Genomic DNA, 19,799 nt, shown 5'->3' on the forward strand with positions numbered 1-19,799 from the left:
AAACAAAAAGTTTGCGGGGGATGTCCCTAAGGTAGTGATCGCCCCCCCCTCCCTTTCGGCCTCCCCTATCGGACATCTCTGGAATCGCCCCTGGGTCAGGTGCCATCTGACAAATAGGGCAGTGACCAATAATGTTTTTTTTTGTCTATTCAAAATGTTTACTTATTTTTTGTAAATAGTAGTGTTCTTCTGAAGCCCGATTTGCCATTGTCACAGGGAATTTGTCCTCCCTAGTTCGGTTACTTAGCCTGTCGAGAGTGAAATCTGGCCCTGCACAGGCTGAATTTATGCTGTTGGGAGGCTTTGGGACTGGCCTTATTTCAAGAATATAGTCCCCTTCGTAAGGTATTAGAGCACTTGCAGTCGTTGTGGGATCACAAACAGCTGTTGGCCTATTTTACTAATTTTAAACATTGACTTCAACCAAACATAATATTTTAATGTATTAAAACAGGTGAAATTTCTTTTAAAATCGACATCGAATGTCTAATTATTTTGATATGCTGATATTAAACTGTTCATAATTCTAATTCTATTATAAACCAACTCAATAAACAGAGTCTAGTTCAGAGATTTCAAATTAATTTTATTCACTTCGTGGAAAGTCACTTATTTTTAAAATTTTTTTCCCATGGTGTTTGACTGAATGTAATTTTGATGAAACAGACTTGAACCTGTTTTATTAGAATTTAATTTGTTTGTGATTGCTTCGTTCTTTATTAGAAAGTCATCAGAAATTCCAGATGCTTTTTTTTTTAGAAAATAAACAAAAATTTGCTTCTCTCAGCCTTCTTGAGAGTGCTTATGATATTTTAATATCATAAATTAATACCATATGTGGACCACATTGCTTTTGCATTGCATAGCAACTTTTTTTTGGTTAAAAGTCTGACAAATTCCGAGTGATGTTTTTTCAGGAGAAAATTTAAACCAGACTTTTTGATATATTTGAACATTTAGTGGCGTCATAAGCACTCTGAAAAACATTTCAAAGGTTGATAGTACAATTTCTGAAACATATTTAGCCATAAGCAAGTAAAAATATATCTACAGTAACCCTTATTTGGTGCAAATCCAAATAGAGTTCTACAGTGTTACGTCACAATACCGCGTGATACTACTCCATTGCTATCGTTGCTAAAAACATTCAACTGGGCGCCATTTTCTCCACTGCCAAACCATTGATCCCAATCTCTAACGTAATTATTAAGATGTTGTATATTTTACTTTTTCTTTGTAAATTTTAATTGATGATTAAATGTGTGTTCGATAACTAATATAATGCAAGCTTTTGTGTTTTTAGTACATTTTTTATGGTAAAATATTAGATTTCAAAATGCCTATTCCATAAAGCCTATGAAGTCATTCAGGCGTAATGAAGGGTAACCAACGTCTGTTGACAACAGAGAGTACCTCGTGGCGTTGTGACAACACGACTGGGGTACTCTATTAGGGGAACATTGTGGTCTCAAAGGTGTCACTAATAGGTGCCCGTAATCTTAAAACAAAAAATATAGTCAAACTTGGAACTGGAATTTCAACTAGTTTTATACTTTCATTTGTATTCATAAAACAATGTAGTCAAAGTTCTAACTACGACTAAATCAAGTCCTAATGTAGTTGAACTGAAGACGGCTGGCAAGCAACGACTGTCAAACTAACCAATTAATTTATTAATATGACATATAAAGATTTTTTTTACAAAGTATGTTATTTAAAAACAAAATGAGACAAGTGTAAATTGTGCACAAACTTCAAACAGCTTTATACTTCATAAGTTGATTTTTTGAAATATTTTTATAGAGGAATTTAAGAAAGAATGCAACCAAACACAAGAAAACGCTACAAGAACTTGTAAGTAAACAGACCTGAAGGTATTGCCTATAATATTTACAAGTGCTGGTTAATGCAAATATATGTATATTTACATGTGCTGGTTAATACAAATATATGTATATTTACAATGCGATTGACCTAATCAGTGTGCATAAGGAAAAAGAAATTCTTTTTTGGTATTTACTTCTTGACCTTTAACCTTTGAACATTGGCATTTGTCAAAGACCTTGGATGGTTTCCTGGTTCAGGTGCATCTCTTCTGGTCAAGTTTGGGTTCAATCTAGGAATGTATTTTATGATAAGTGCTAAGTTTTTTCTGTATAACATTTTTTTTTTAATCACCTTTATAATCATTATTAGACATATCTATCAAAATTTTCATTTGTTTTTTTGGTCAGGGATAAAGAAACCAAATACAATTTCAAATGAAGTTAAAATTTAAATGTGAAAATAAAAAAAACTAAAAACAATTTTTATTAAAATGGTGATAAGCTGAACCTTACTAGGTTTCAGAATTTCCATAATGTAATGCAAAATTAGCTGCTATCAGGAGATACCTTAAAAATAGAATTTAAAGAAAATATAATAAAATAAAAATAAATGTTTTGGTTTAGAATTGAAAAAGTATATAATTAAGTATGAAAGCTGCAATGATGAACATGAAATTTAAAGTTGGTATTATTTTATAATTTAAACAAAATAAAATACTAAAATCTTGAAAGTGATATTGTAGAAAAATTATAAAATACAGTAATAAATGATAATTCCATTGGTATAGTACTTTCTAAAGGTGGTTTGTTCATAACAGGAACCCAGAATAATTAATTGTGAAAATACAATGGATCAGTTGTTTGCAATGTGTAGTTCAATTATCGTCATAATAAGTTTCTATTGCCAATGTTCAGTATACAAACCAAAGCACTCCATCAATAAGAGCAAGAATACAATTGTACTAGTCTCCATTTTTTTGAATACTAAGTTTTTTCCGCCTATATCAAATTCAGTAGCGCAAATTCTGGATTATTTATACTATGAAAAACATACTGTATTGAATAGGACTGCTAAAAGGTAAATAAGGAAGTGAAAACCACCCATTGATTGGCTTCAAACTGGTTTCTGTTTAAATTTTGTTGTTTGTTTTTAAGTTACTTTATGCCTGAGTATTTTATGGCAGTTTGGATTGTTAATGTAAATAATAGTAATGTTTCACTCTTAATACAAAAAAATTTAATCCAGTATTTTATGCTTTGCTTTGAAATAATTAAAAAAAATTTTTTTGGTTGTTCTTTACAGGAAGCAACAATGGTTATGGCCTCGCCTAACCTCCCATTCCATCTGTACCATCAACATGGCAAGGTAATGTTTAATATAGTATATTCATTGACAGAACAATCTCATTTTCTGACATATTTTTAAGTCATCTAATATCAGTTTGATAAGATCAGGGAATTGTCTCTCAGTTTACTGCCCAATTCATTAACTGAAGGACCCCATAGGAATTAGGTGAGTCGAATGTCCGAGCGGTTAAGGCATAGGCGTTGCAATCTGTAGTCATAATATAGGCGCTGGTTTGAACGGCACGCTCTGGTGGTGGAACCAGTCTTCTCGGATAAGGACTGTACACCATAGGTCCAGTGTACCCAATTGGCCCAAGTGCACTTGAGAACCCAGTACCCAGTACACTGGTTACCCCGGTGTATTGGTCTATAGAACCCCTGTTACCCTGGGCTTATGGACCTTTAAGTCCTTTGCAGGATGTACCTACTTAAACATAAAACCTGAGTAGTTAGATGTGAACAGTCATAATAGTAGTTCAATGGATGTGTTTTCAGATTCAAAACAATGTAAGGCAGACCACAGGTAATAATTAAAAGTGTCACAAACACCTATCTCTGGAAGATGCTATATCAGTTCTGTACAAGGTTACATACATTATAGTATTTTTTTCTCTCTTGTTATTTCAGACGTACACACTACTGATGTCCTCAGACTATGAACGAATTGAATGGCGTGAAGCAATTGCAAAAGCAAAGAGGGAATGCACATTTACACCGTCTCTGACTTCTTTCCATCTTGACAAAGTGATGGCTAAATGTAAAAGGGTAGGTTACAATTTGCAAACTTTTATTGTGGTCGCAGTACTGCTTGTTTATGTTATAATATTGTTGAACGTGCTACATTAATCCTTCTATGTCTGTTAAAAAAGTCAACATCCTTATCTCTCCATATGGTGATTGGCTATCGCACATTTTGCATATTTATTAAATATGTAAATAATATTTGTATATTGTGTATGATTATCTATATATTTGATGATGGCTTTATTTGAGAGGTGGAATCAGTCTCCCTGCTGTCCTGCCTCACTTATATAGTGTGCATCCAGCTTTACCAGACTGAGAAATAAAAACAACTGAATCTTTGAAAAAAAAAACATTTGCAGCATATTTATTTTTTGACTAAAATGTTTGGAACAAAAGTCAAAGAAACCTAAAAACATACGAACAATATAAATTAAATTTTTACATTTCTTGAATTATTTCCAACAGACCCGCAAAGTGAATCATATAGGATCAATTCTGCTGAAGGATGGTAAGAAATATGTGAAAATATTATATTAGAAAATATCTTAAAATTATATAATGTTAAATATGTTGAAGTTGTAGCTGAATAGTTGAGATGCACACCCACTAGGTTGAAATTCTCTACAGGAATTGTTCTTGTAAAACTAAAAACACCTCACTTTCTTGAGCCCTAAACTTTTTGGTCAAACTTAACAATTTTAAAGAAAGTGAAAAAATGATTTTTTTTTTCTTAACTGATTGTCAAATAATATAGTATAACTTCTGCATTTCTCTATTATATTAGCAACTTTTTCAAATTGAGTATTTTTATTTGATTTTTGATGTTATTTTTTCATATCTTATGATGGATATTTTGTGTATAATCATTGTCTTCCTATTTCAACAGATGAAGAAAGTCTGAGTGGCATATTGAAGGTGGTGGTTTTGAATGCAACTGGATTGTCCGAACCAAAGAGTAAGTTGGTGCACATTTCTCCTTTCTGATATATATATATATATAATTATATATAAAATGTCAAATAAACCAAAGTGGGTGGGCTTTTCCCCATTGTAGTAGGGCTCCAAAGAGCCTTAGCCTGGGATTCATGCCTTGGAACACTTAAGATATTCCTGTATCTGCTATTGGGTTGACTTCCATCCACTCTTCTATGATGTAATCAATAATTATTTTATGGTTTTACTTTTTTTCTTTAGGTTTGTCTTGTGTCATTGAAGTTGACTCATACGGGATGTACTCACTAATGGCTCGAACCAATTCCACAGAGGAGACTCTGGAACCGGAATGGAATAAAGTAAGGAAATTGTATAATTATATAGTATTATAATTTAGCATAAAATATGCAGTGTTTTTTTTTTTTCAGGCATTTTAATTCAGTTAAATTCATTGCATTTTGCTGTTCTATTTGTGCTTAAATATGTGTTTTTATGAGAATTGCCAAATATTAGTTTAAAAATATAAATGAAATAAAATATGTAAGCATACATAAAAGGTCCATATTTGAAATTGAAATATATAATACAAAATAAACAATTAAAATATCCCCACTACTTCTGGGTTATTATACACCGTTACATTACAGCATATTGTGCACAAACCAGTACTTTTCAATTCCACAACACCTTTCCATTTGTTCTCCTTGGTGGAGAGAGACAATTAGATGAAGTGCCGTGGCCAGTGACATGCACAGCAAGGAATTCGAACCCTGTTATCAGTGTTCAGAGCCTGTGTCAGTCACCTAAAGCCCTCCGACTCAAATTTTGTTTAAGAAAACATGTGACATGCCCAAATATGGTCATGATGACATCACAGCATGAACATATATAGCCCTGGTTCTTGATACCGCTGCGGTATCAAGAATTTGGCCCGCAGCGACATTTAGTCTGGCCCGCGTAAAAATAAAATTTATATAATAATTTTTTTTGAATCATTAAAATAAAAAATAAATAATAATTTGATGAATATTTTTGAAATAAAGTGAAGACCAAAATGGAAACCCTGAGTCATGTTCCTTGGGGAAGGTTTGAAGGTGGTGAGTGCGTTGTTGATTGCTATACATCGTTTTTCTCTGGTCTTATTCTTGCTGTGAAGTAGCGGTAAGCATTGATAACTCTGTATCCAATGACGACGATAGAATTTTGGTGCATGGACGTTGCTATTAATGCAAGGTCTGTGTTGAAAAAGCTAGCCATCACCATCTTAATCATGTTTGGTAGTACATGAACATGTGAAAGCGGCTTTTCAAATATGACTTTTATAAAAAAAACAAAAAAAAAAACAAATATAGAAGTCAACTTATTAATGCGCATCTCAGGGACTTGATGCTTATATCTTTGACAGCCCTGACACAGGATTTTACTGCAATTGCTAAGGCATCCGTTTGTCATTTAAGTGATATTGATTGTTATGTTTCGAATTAGCCTTATTTTTGTATTGTTATGGTTATGGACTGTAAGTGACTGTTCCTATTAAAACAGCGCCATTAATTAAGAAAATACACCACACCGAAAACCAACGACTGACACGATTGAACTATAGAAGGAATTTATTTACGTGACCTTCATGCAGAACCGACATGAACAGCCATGCGCCATTAATTAAGAAAATATTCACCACACCAAAAACCAACGACGGACACGATTGAACTATAGAAGGAATTTATTTACGTGACATTCACACAGAACCGACATGAACAACCATGCTGCCGAGAGAGAGAGAACGGCCGCCACCTGAGGGCGCACCATGGCATGGCGCAGGATGTTTTATTTTTGTTGGACTTTGGATGAATCATGTTGTGCAATGATTATAAGATGTACAATGTTCTATTTTGTTCAAAATATTCTGCTGTAATCTTCAAAGCGTCATCATTTAATTGAACTAACATTTGTTATGCATAGGCCTAACTAAATGTCACTTATATTGCCTCAGATAGGCGTAGATTCCATTTGGCCTGTGAGCTCTTCTCTAAAAAAAATTTGGTCCTCCAAAGAAATTAAAAAATAGTATCAGCCACCGCCAGACATTTTAGCGAATTTTAACATTTTTCCGAAGTTTGTTGAGAGTGCGTATGTGATCAGATTGACAGGTAATGAATACTACAAGAACTACAAAGATCTTAGCTTTACAGTGATATCAAACACTTTCTAATCACAATCTGTGACCCGTAACCATAAAATGAAAATGACTCACTTTTGCAATTTCGCACAACAAAGCTGAGATAATTTTGATTTCGTGAAAGCACATCATTACCGCTACGCCCAATGTAAACAAACAAATAGTGAAATACTTACGGTCCAGACTGAATATAGCGTTCAAATTAGTACATGTTGGTAATTACCCCATCTCTCGAATTCCGTAAAAAAACCTGAAACATAGAGATCTCCGTGTTTGGCGGTCAACGGTTGTGTTACCAAACACAAAGATCTCCGTTTTGGCAGGCAGAGTGTTAACAACCAGGGATGTATAGGCACATCATGACTGTATGGCCATACATCAGTTTTTTTGTCAAAGAAAATTTGATAGTCTGAGAGCTTTAAGATAATATATATAATGATAATAATAATAATAATAATAATAATAATAATACAGTTGTTTTATTCTCTTTTTAATTGAATTTCTTCTCTGTGTGTCTTTAGGATTTTGATCTAGAAGTAGATGGTGCTCGATCCATAAGGATAATTTGCTATGAAAATAAAAATGGAAAAACTGAGTTTTACGACAGAGGATTCACCACGGTACGTGAAATAGTTTTGATCAAGATTTTGTATATTTTATATTAATTCAGATCTTCCCTTTAAAAATATATTTTGATGAGAATTGTACATTTTAATATTTTGTTAATTATTGAATTTACACTTATAATATTTAAATATTTAACAGAAATGTAATTGAATATGTGTGATAACTTATAGATTTTGTATGTTTTTTTAAAATATTCAGTTGCCAAAAGCAAAACAAATGAGGGATAAACATGAACAATTTGTTATGAAGATGGAAAAGGTAATACAGAAATATTTCTACTAAAATATTATTAGTAATGAAACAAAAAGAAAAATATGAACAAGAATTTAAAAACAATATTTTTATATATTTACACTTTGCTATAATAACATATAGGCAGTTTTTAGTTTCTTGCTTAATGTTGATCATCCGAGTCTGATTCCTCTGTATCTGGTGCGTATTGGCCTACGATCGATGTGCCTCTGGGGGCTTAGCGCCTTTTTTGAATGGAAAATGATAATCAAGATAATTATTAATAAACAAAAAATTAAACTGCATCCTTAAGCGATCAGAAATGATAATGAAAAATTGTGATAACACATAATCCCAATATGCAAGCATGCCCCAGGACCCGGTGGTCAGTGGCTAGAAGCTTTGAAATGGAGGGGGCACGAAAGTGAAGTAAGTGGGCTCGATGATTACTAGATTGATTTTTTCACTTTTAAAATTTTAATTGGCAGCGGGGGCTGGTGGTGTGGGCCCCCTAGTTATGCCACTGCCAGTGCTACACATTTAGTTACTGGACCAGTAACTACTAGGTATGCCTCTTTTCTTTATGAAAAAGAATATATATACACAAGAAGATAAACATATATTTCAAATTTTTTGTTTAGATTGAAGTGAAGTTGTCTGCCAAGTATACATCTGCACATAAGACACTGAAGCGTGTTCAGTCAAAAAGGAAACTAGGTGTCTTCGGTGTCCGCATCCAGCAAGTTATTGCACGGGAACGCACTCAGATACCAAACATCGTCTCACTGTGCATACAGGAGGTTGAGAAAAGAGGTGTGTAATGGTCGACTGTGATTCAATGGTGACATCAGAATTTCACCGAGGGGTGTCCAAGGGAGCCTTAACTTAGCGGAAATCTAGAGGTTCTTGACAGAGGTCTGGAGTATAACCCCTGTTGAGGTTGGTGGGGGTTGGGCAAGTTCTATTGTTTAATTTGGTAAAAACAAAAAAAATTACTTTCTGAACTCAAATGCTAGTCAACAGCAGGGTGGTCCATTCTTATGCAACAAAGGGACCAGTCTTTCAACATGTAGTATGGATGTAGATTTGATCCATTATGTTTCTAACCATGTATTACTGTACTACTTTAGGCCAAGTAAAAAAAAATGGAGTAGTTTCTCATCCTAATATTTTGAAAACTCAAGGGCCGATTTAAGGAGGGCCGGCCCCGGGGCCCCCTCCCCCCTTTTGGGAGGTTAAGAAAAAGGGAAAAAACTAAAAAAGGAAAGAAAAAAAAACAAATAATAGCCCGGAATGCCTCTAATGTTATTTTCGGGCGTCTAGAACACAAAAATTTCAATAATAACTATCAAAATAACGTTAAATAAACGATTTGTTGACCAATTCCAGAACTAATACTTTGGAACATTAATAATAAGACATTAAACTGTTGATGGTGATATGCCCCTCTCTTATCTTGTCGAAAAAGATCATGGATCAAAGGGTAATACTACGTTGTATGTCCTTCTTATTAATACGTCCATGGTTGATATATAGTAAAAAACAAATTTGGAGTTTTAGGCAATTTTTTAAGCTCCCATATTTTATAGCTCATTTACTTAATACTGGCCTGTGCGACAACACCATTTCGCCACGACATGCCTCAATTGAGAGAGAAATTTAACTGATGTGATAGCCAGATTTTCCTACACTTCTTAAATAAAGTGGAAAAAAAAAATTTGCTTGAGCAGAGAAAATGAATGTGCGAGAAACTAGTAATGTTTTTTATTCGGCCTTACATATTTCATTGTTTCAAGTAATAGTTAATTTAATTTTTATTTTTATTTACAGGTTTGGAAGAAACTGGAATATACAGGATATCTGGCTCATCTGGAGATGTGGCAAAATTGAAAAATGCATTTGAGAATCGTAAGTATTATTTAACGTTAAGCCGGCCACTCGCTGTGTTGTACGACTGCCACGCGACAAATCCAACTCCGGTCCCTGTGAGTGTTAGACAATGTAACGCTGATTGTCGATGGCAGTCGGAATGGATCGTCATCAAAAACGATCCGTTGTGAGCACATCGTCGCGTTGCGTTCTTCATTGAACCGCGTTGGTCATTCGACACAGTAAGTGCCCGGCGTTAGACACAAAGGTAAAGGATATGCCTAACAACAAAGTTCATCTTTTTCTCAATCATTTGTAATCATTAATAACATTTTTAAGTGGCAATCCCTTCACAAGAGGAACATAACACCCAATATGCTGTACATAGACGAAGTCTTGTTAAGAGGCTTACGTAGTGGAGTGTGGTTTTGGTCGTGAGAAAAACTCCTGTTACCGTGACAGAAATTCGACTCAGGACCCTGGTATTGGAAGGCAGACATCTTGCCATCAAGCTATTTAACTGATCTTAATTATTATTTTTGTTGAGATTTAGGCCTAATGGTCTATATCTTGATCTTCCTATCAACTACCACTAATTATTTGTATTTTTGAATTATTTTTGATAGATCATAAAAGTATTGAAAGCATGCTGGGCCAGACAGACATCCATGCCGTCGCTGGTCTGATGAAGCTGTACTTTCGTGAACTACCTGAGCCACTCTTCACTGATATTCTCTACCCTAAACTTGTGGAAGCCCTTAGTAAGTACATCATTATTTACATTTTTTTGTCATTGTGTAGTGTGGTATGTTTAAAAAGCAACTTGTGTAGGCATTCAGATCTGTGTGTTTTTTAACTCAGAAACTGGAGTGCTTACTGAAGATTTAAAGGCAATTCTTTAAAGCAGTTTCACTCCCTTAAACAGTGTTTGCATGCATTGTCTATTCTTTGAATAGATCGGCACTGCATGAAGTATTTGAATGTATGTATTTGCATTGGACATTTTGCTCGGGGAAAAAACAGTTTGATTATGCTTCCTACAACGTTTACTCATTTAAACTTATCAAAGACGTTGATTAATTTTACCAATGAGAATGTTATGCATTGGATTTTTTTTTCTCAAAGTGACCATATGCATGGTTAATTGGTTTTTAAATGAATCCGATATGCAAACACAGTTTCAACCTCATACCGTATATACTTGTGTATAAGGTGACTTAGATGACCCCTGAGTTTGAGAAGATTTTTGGACGATTTTGTATGTTAAGCGTATAAGACTACCCCCCTGTTTTAATCCTTTTTTTTTTGCTTTTTAATGTGTTGATATTGCATCTAGCTGGAAAAATACAGAGCTAAATGCAAGGCTAATCTTCCAAATAATACAATTTTATGAGTTTTTCAGTGTTCATCAAAATCTTATCTGTATTTAAATTTGCATTAATTCCTACTAACATTTAGTACCTTCATTGTGGTTGTAAATTTGTGTGTTACGGGCGAACTTGATTTAAAAATCTAAAATTTGTATGTCGTGCATATAAGATGACCCTCTGTTTTTTTTTTTTTATCGTAATTTGCTATTTTAAGCCTTGTCGTATATACAGTGACAAAAAAGGTTGCCCAGCGCGATTTCATGGAAACTGCAACATGTTGAAGTGTACAATTAGAGTCTAAAATATAAATTTGAATATAAAAAATACAGGTTATAGTAATAATAATAATTATTGTTATGGTGATGATGACTGTAATGATGACCTTAATAATGATGACGGATTGTGTAGATTTAAAAAAAAAAATGTTGGGAGACTATTTAACAATGAAATCCGATTTTGAATTAACATCCTGGCCTGTCCAGACTATCAAATAATATTTGACAAAAACATTTCTAAATATGGTCACGATGACATCACATCATGACCATATATAGGCACATCATGACCATATATGGGCACATCATGACCATATATAGGCACATCATGACCATATATAGGCACATCATGACTATATATGGGCATACAAGTTTTTTATTGTCAAAGAAAATTTGATATTCTGGACAAAGCTTAACCTTAAAAACTATGGATTACGCATGACAAGTAGTCAAACGATATATGTGATGATGAACAAACAGCAATTTCTTCCTTTTTTCCAGATTTGACTCATCAAGAAACTAAGGTGAATACGATGAAGTCATTGGTTAAAAGGTTACCAACTGCGAATCAATCCATTGTGTTTGCCCTCTTTAACCATATCAAAAGGTATGGAATTTTTAGTAGTAAACAAATTTGAATGTATAATGAATGAATATATAATATAGGAATGGATATGTAATAGTGAGCCCTCTATGTAATCTTGTTTCTAATATCTATTTTAATATTCCTGTATGTAGTCTTCATTTTTAAAGTCAATTTTACTTTGAAAATTTAATTTCTCTTGTGTGATTGTTTAAATATGGTATTCTTTGTAGTATTTCATCCCTGTATAACACACATGTTTGTAAAAACCCTGAATTGGATATATTTAATTGTTACAAATCATAATGCTGTTATTATATATAATCAATAGTGTTTTTCTTATGATTTCTTTTGCAGAGTTTCAGAGAGGCAGAAAGTAAACAAAATGTCATTGCAGAATATGGCAACGGTATTTGGACCGACTCTTCTTGGACCAGGAGCTCACAAACCTGCACCAGGCAACCCTCTTCAGTCTATTATGGGCATGTCGGATGTAATGTCACAAGTTGGTATCCTAGCTTACCTTCTCGAGCACTGTTTTTTGTGAATAACGAGGGCATATAATTATTAATAATTAAGAAAACTATGAAGAATACAGAAAATTCATAAATGTGGACGAAGTGAAAACTAGATGTTATCCCTAATACCCAATTCACATGTAGATAAAATGTATGTGTGCGTTTGATATTTGTTGTTGTGTTACTTGAAGAAAGAAATAAGAAATGTTAAGTTTTTTAAATACTGATACATTATATTACTACAGTTAGTCAGTAATATATATTTCTTTATTTGTTCAAATAAAATTCCTGAATTTTTTCCCCCCATGGAAAACTGAGATACACAGGTGAGTTGAAGAAATTTTAGGCGCTCTGCACCTAATATTTCGTACCCTCTGATGAGCAAATTGTTTATCAACACAGCAGGAGTTTTGATAAAGAAATGCAATATGAAATTAACAATGGAATAGATTAACAAGACATAAATCAGTAAATCAAGATGGTGTTAAGGCTAAAAACTTTAAGAAGCAATGGTAATGGAATATTTTCTTATTAATAAAAAAATAAGTACAGCCAATGTTTCTTATCGTACATGATTATGTAACCATGTAACTTAGCTGAACTTGCCTATTTTTTTTTTTTTTTTATTTGCTAGTGTATCTCAGCTTCTCATGCTAAATGATAAACACTTGTATATTAAATGATAACAGAAATAATGCTTATATCTTAGTATGATAATTTGATGGTATCAGAATTTAACTCAAGGCCTTGGGTTTGAAATCTTGAACTCTCAGCCACAGCTTGACTACAAATTTTCTTCTGACCTTTGTGTGAATAGTAACAGATGAGGTCATATCCACTTTTTTTTTCTTTTTTGTTTAAATTTTTCTACTCTATTTCTGCAAGCATATTGTACATTAAAACATCTCGATAAATACATGTTTTCACTGTTGATTGAAAATTAAACAAAAAAGGATTTCTTGGATTTCATAATCCAGGAGCATGTTTTGCTTAAACGAAACTCATAATTAATCTACCTATGAGGTGGTAATGGTAAAATGTATGAAAGATTTATTGTTTTAGCAAATCCCTTTATTTAGGGATTTTATAAATTGATATTCTTTATTATGATACAAATATCATACTGTATAAGTAAGAATCAATATTGGCATCTTGTTAATCACATTATTTGTGTAAAGGTATATAATTTAATAAGAATAGATTATTCAAAACTGAAGTAGGAATAAAAAAAAGAAATGTAGATATACATAGATGAATATATCTATTAAAGAAAATGAAAGCTAACAAAAAAATATAGAAGTAACTGCAGACGTGGATGAATATATGTAAATAATAAAGATTTTATTTTGCCTAATGATTTAGTTGCATATTTGGTTCGTAGTCATTCCATGATAGTGTATATATACATGCAGATACAGTACCATAATGTATATAATAGTATAGTTACGTGTATTATATTGTTGTTTAAAACATTTTTTTGTTTGCTTGAGAAAATCAAGAATTGTTCTCACAGTATAAGGGTTTAAATATTGTAAAGTTGTTTAAGTCAGATAAAATATAGTTTCTGAATTTATAACAGTACAGTTTATAAACAATAAGGCCAAATATATTTTAAAATGTGTTTCTTACTTTTGAATGGCAAGACTGAGTAATCCTGCAGGAATTCAAACATCCTCACAAGGCCAGAAAAGATTATTCTTGTGTTGGCCACGTTTCGGGAAAATAAAAAAAAATGGGTAGGTCGGTAAGGTCGGTCGGTAAGTTGTTTTTTTTTTTAATTTTATTTTTTCTAACCAATAACGTGTTTATGCCTAAAAAGTATAAAATACACAAAAATACCATTTTTAAATCTATAATGAAGAGCAAAACGAACGCATAACACTGTCGCATCGCCTACCGTCTAGCAAGATAGGCCTATTCCAGCCTTTTTGTTAATTAAAAAAATATTTTTTGTTATAGTCAAAAAAAAAAATAAAATAAAATGTCGAACCCCAATTTTTTACATTTTGGGTCGGCTGGGCATGGCCAACACAATCATTTTTTTACTTGTGAGTATCTTTGAGTGCTAGACCTAGCGTAAGTCTAGAATGCCTAGTCTAGTACGCACGGACACTCAGTAATTTTGAGTGTCTGTGTGTGCTAGGCCTGCCATAGGCCTAGGTATGTGACTTTGTGTCTGGTGTGTTGTCTCAATGAAGGAAAAAAGAAGCCTTATCTTAAAGAGATAAAGGCAAGACAAAAAACATATAGATTTTTTTTATTTAGCCTAGTATTGTTTTTGGGTATTTTCTATAATTCTTATGTGTTCGAAAGCATACACATTTAATATAAATAATTAAGTAAAAGTTTTTTGTATTTTTTGCAAATATTTAAGTAGATTTTTAAGTAATTAAAACATTTAATATATAAGTAATTAAAACAGTTAATTTTATTTTGTGAGATTATTGCTGAATATTTGCAGTAAAGTAATTATTCTGAATTAGTGATACCTATAGATAACTAATTATAAGTGCTGCTTGTAGAAAGGGTAGAAATCTAATTGTTAACATAGAATATATTACTATTATTATTTTTATTTTTCATTATAACTTCAATAATTATTTTTGTTATTAGTCATACTTTTTTTTATTAATATCAATTTGTTTTTAAATATTAATCATTATTATTAATATTATTGTTAATTGTTAATGTTACTTTATTAATTGAATTTATATTTATTATTGAATATTAATATATGAGATGTATTAGTTAAAATGAAGTTCTTTGTAAATAAACCAGTTTTTGGTTACTTTTTAAGATCTTTGATGAATTATATTAAATTTTTAATGAATACAAATTATTTATTACTGTCAGTAGTGTTAGCCTGTTATTATTTCCATTATTATTTTGTGCCACTTGTTATTGTTTGCTTTATTTTTTTTATTTTAATGTTATTTAACTTTTTTTTTTGTAAATATTGATATGCTAGATGTAGTATGAGTATGATTATGAATTATTTATTACCATTAGATGCTGAATCTTACCTTATTTTTTTCCCAAGATTAAGAGTCTGATTTCAGTGATTTATATATAGAGATAATTGGAATATAGTTGATGAAATGAAGAATATAGTTTTTGTTATTAATTAAACATTGATTATGTTTGAAAGTGTAATATGCAAGAATTAAATAAGTTTATTGATTACCATAATTAGACTAATTTTGTTGACTATAATGACCCTGATACATGTTTTCATATTTTAAATGGTTTGTATAACATGTATAACCATACACCTTAGCACCAGCTTAAACTATTTATAAGTATCGTAACATCAGTTGACCTGTGAACATAATAGGTCATAGGTCATAACCTTATTTTATATACCATATTATAATATGATCCCAATTTCAAATCTTTGAAGCAAGAGACTTTGTTACATTTCTTATTCATTAATTATAGTAGTGTCTGTAATTTGTTTATGATATCAATAATTATGTTAATTCTTTGGTTGATTGATTTGAATATCAAATCTTTGAGTTGCAAACACTTATGTTATATTCTACATTAAACAGTAAGATGTGTTTTTCTCAGGCTCCTTAGGCAAATTTTTCGATCAGATATAATTATTTGATCAAAACATGGACCTATTTATAGGTCCATGATCAAACACATAATCTGTGTGTTTCCATGTCTGTTGGTAGATGTACAGTGGACCTTTCTGGAGTGTCAGTCAAACTGAACAAGTGACCAATCAGAACAGGGCAATGGATACGTGCATGTTCTGCAAACACTTGCGTTTTCTGAATAGTATGCATGTTTCAATAACTAGCAGAACGGTCTATTATAAATATTGATATATTGGCACATATTATCAAAGTTTGACTACACGTTGTCTAATGAGAGATAAAAATAATCTGATAGAATGGCTGATTTTATATCACGTGATTTACTTCTAAACAAACTCTCTTTTCGTAATCTACAAGTTTGCAGTTAGATTCCATGTACATATTTGCATTTAAAATTATATAACAATTTAAGGTTACTCCTTTGCAGTTCAGTAAGCTAGTACCTACTCAGAATTAATATAATGATTTAACAAAAATTACTTCTTTTTCTCTTTCACTGATATTTTTTATCTTATAAATTAAGGTTAGATGTAATAATTTGTTATTTATTTATTTCTCTATTTCGTCTCTTTAATGTGGAAGAAAGACTCTAGGTCAAAATACTAGCAACTTGTCTTGCCTTATTATTAAACGCCAAACAATATACGGAATTAAAGAACCGAGTTTGTTTGGATCATAACGAAGTTTTGTGCTTAATTTCTTTTCCGTGACTACACTGCTTTAAAAAAAAATTCATCTGCCTCCAAATTCATTTGATGAACGAGAACAAAACTTGTCTGCGTTTTACCCAGTGTGACCCTTCAAGTGAAGCTTGTGGTTTCGAATTCCCTTCGTTAATGCCTTGCACTCATTTTCATACACTTTTGCTGTGATTAGTATTTACAGTTTTAACAATTCATATCATTTATCAGAGGTGGCGCCAGAAATATGCTGACAAAAGTGTGACATGTCCGACGAAGGGGTCCGAGTCAAGGAGCTGACGATGCCTCGGTCGACGGCCCGGAATAAAATCTCCCTTATATAATAGAGAGAGTTTTTGTGGCTTAGTATGGTTCAAATGTGCTTTTAGACACAATTATGAGGGATTGCGGAGTCAAAATGACTTTATTTGGATAGGCAAATTATTATATTTTTATTTTCTATCCGACGACAGGGTTCCAGGCCTGTCCGACTGGGTGGGGTGGGGGATGGGGAAGAAATTCCCCCTCCCCCCCCCCGCTGTCGCCACCACTGTCATTTATAATACTACACTATTGTTATTTGGAGATTTATTGCGCTTTAAAACAACCATAACATAATGCAAAAATAAAAAATGCTAAATACATTACATAACGTAGGCCTACATAAATACATACAGGCATACAAACATAGTGGCATCCAGTGGGTGGGAGTTTCTCTCCCTAAAAAAAAACAACTTTATTCCCGGAAAATATTTTGTATTGCGGCTCTCTTAAAATAGCTCAAACTTTGAACCATGTTCAGGTTTTTGTGACATTTAATATTAAAGTATTATGATGCTACTATTTAATAAGATAATAACGTACAGATTCAGTTTTTTCTGTAATATTTTATTATTTTACTTATAGTAAAGCTCGGTTTCCATAGAATCCCTCACCCTATTGGCGACAGTCGAGAAAGTTGAACCTGGTACAACTTGCCGATTGCGTTGCAGACGAATCGGGGTGCAATCCCGATTGAGTCAGGGCAGCTAGAAATGCTGTCGCCGATAGGGTGAGCGACTCTATGGAAACCGAGCTTTATACAAGATCATAATCTAGGGGAACGGAAATGACTCGCAGCTTATAGGAAGGGCAGTCTAGTGCCTTACCCCCTGAAAAATCCGTTCTTTTTGCCGGAAATGCGGTCATTTTGGTTCTGGTTCCGTTGAGATGTACAGTAAGTTACATATGAATAAATTAATATCCATAAGCTGCTACAATATTATTGTAACACATTGTATTTGCACAGTATTCCCCTTTTCCCCACAAAAAGTGGCAGTAGCAAAATGAGGGTAAATTCCCCCGTGTCCTCTCAAAATCCGTTAATATATGAGACACTAAGCTGTCTTCACATGATCGAATTAAATCTGCCGTAAATCGGGTATACTATCCATTTAGACTTACGTTATTCATACGTCTGTCGAAATACTCTTTTTCAGTGCATGTAGTGGAACTGCTTCTGCATTATGACAAACATTCATTTCTGCCGCATTTAACACATGGGCGGTCCTACGAACCTGTGGCATCCCAGCGTCGTACTGTCGCTTTTCAAATAGAAAATACCCCACTGCTGCCGACGTCACAACACATACAAAAACCCAACCGTTAAAAGTCATTACAATCAGCATAAGGAAATATCCGATGACTAACTTAATGCAGTTTAGAAGGGATAGAAGAAAATGCACGATTATCCTGTAACAAAAGATTGAAATAAAACCGCAATTATGAAAAACAGATGGTTTTCAGGAAAAAAATTTAAAAATAAATAAATAAAATTAACATTACTTTTCCAAAGTGTTTCATGTCATAAGTTTTGCCGTCACCATTACACTGCACATTAGGCCTATTCTGATCTCAATGTCGCAAGGTGATTGTGCAAGAATGCTCTAAATTCCCTAAACCACTTAATGATTAAGCACCAAGAGTAGAGGTTAAGCCTACAGTACGGTAAACACTTGAGGGACATCTTAAGGTAGCGCTATATTGCATGCGGCACATTTGATGTCACACAGCAATACGATATAATAGAATTAGTTTTCGTATTTGAGACTATTTTATTTTCTTACAGATAGCTTATATTTCCTCCACGGATCAAATTAATAACCGAAATTCCTTTTTGATGTTATTTCTTTGCTCAATACTTTAATCATTTTCACTATTTTGTTACATACCTAATAACATATCGGTTATTATTCTACATATTTGATTTAAAGTAAATAACTACAATTTATACTCACTTGTTTCTATAAATTTTGTATACAGTATGTCTATATTGTATATCTGATATATCGGATCCATCAAAACTCCATCGATTATCACCAAGATCAAATGATAGATTTCTAAAAATAGTTTCCTCCAATAGCGTACTTTCTTTACTGGGTATGGGAGCGGATCCACTCGTTGATTGGTCATCATTGTCACATGACATACGTATATGCGATTGTTTAGCTTGATGGCAATTAGTAGGATCGACTTCACACGGATCCAGCAGTTGTTTGATCTTCTTTTCTAAGTGTCTCAATTTCAAAAGTTTATGGTTATATATCCTGAGTCGAAGCTGTCCATTTCGATGTAAACGTTTTGATATTTCGAAGGAAAAGCTGAGAATCAATGCTATTACTAACGCTAAAATGAAATCTATGTAGAAAAAATATAACGGTAGTATACATTCATACAAATATACATATAACATATAAGCATATATAAGCCTACATAACATATTCCTATATGTGTATATATAATTATGCTATAGATAATAGGCCTACATATATTTCTATATATACATATACATATACTGATAGATTAATATTAAATAATAACAGTGCTCAAATAGGAATATATTCTATATTATATTATCATACTGATATATATATTTATGTATATGAATATATATATATATATATATATATATATGCTTATATATATATATATATATATATATATATAGGCCTATATATATACTGTATATATATA

The 19,799-nt window shown here is 32.5% G+C and overlaps 2 protein-coding genes across 10 annotated transcripts in view; one reads left to right on the forward strand and one right to left on the reverse strand.

The window, feature by feature from the left end:
* The window catches only part of LOC117102495 (active breakpoint cluster region-related protein-like), a 58,523-nt gene extending 41,737 nt beyond the window's left edge, over positions 1-16,786 (forward strand). For all 3 annotated transcript variants that reach the window (XM_033242778.1, XM_033242780.1, XM_033242779.1), the window contains 13 exons: positions 1,804-1,854; positions 3,130-3,192; positions 3,801-3,938; positions 4,383-4,425; positions 4,804-4,872; positions 5,112-5,209; positions 7,551-7,649; positions 7,855-7,914; positions 8,529-8,700; positions 9,718-9,795; positions 10,383-10,517; positions 11,903-12,008; positions 12,342-16,786. In XM_033242778.1, the coding sequence (XP_033098669.1) occupies positions 1,804-1,854; positions 3,130-3,192; positions 3,801-3,938; positions 4,383-4,425; positions 4,804-4,872; positions 5,112-5,209; positions 7,551-7,649; positions 7,855-7,914; positions 8,529-8,700; positions 9,718-9,795; positions 10,383-10,517; positions 11,903-12,008; positions 12,342-12,531 (1,302 nt within the window). In that variant the 3' untranslated portion in view covers positions 12,532-16,786. The remainder of the gene's footprint in view (positions 1-1,803; positions 1,855-3,129; positions 3,193-3,800; positions 3,939-4,382; positions 4,426-4,803; positions 4,873-5,111; positions 5,210-7,550; positions 7,650-7,854; positions 7,915-8,528; positions 8,701-9,717; positions 9,796-10,382; positions 10,518-11,902; positions 12,009-12,341) is intronic.
* LOC117102496 (high affinity copper uptake protein 1-like) overlaps positions 16,409-19,799 on the reverse strand; it is an 8,992-nt gene continuing 5,601 nt past the window's right edge. For all 7 annotated transcript variants that reach the window (XM_033242788.1, XM_033242785.1, XM_033242782.1 and 4 more), the window contains 2 exons: positions 19,064-19,463; positions 16,409-18,518 (listed from right to left, as the gene is read on the reverse strand). In XM_033242788.1, the coding sequence (XP_033098679.1) occupies positions 18,236-18,518; positions 19,064-19,463 (683 nt within the window). In that variant the 3' untranslated portion in view covers positions 16,409-18,235. The remainder of the gene's footprint in view (positions 18,519-19,063; positions 19,464-19,799) is intronic.

The sequence above is a fragment of the Anneissia japonica genome, unplaced genomic scaffold (assembly GCF_011630105.1).
Source record: "Anneissia japonica isolate Jap-2015-1 unplaced genomic scaffold, ASM1163010v1 scaffold287868_len458714_cov195, whole genome shotgun sequence".
NCBI lineage: Eukaryota > Metazoa > Echinodermata > Crinoidea > Comatulida > Comatulidae > Anneissia > Anneissia japonica.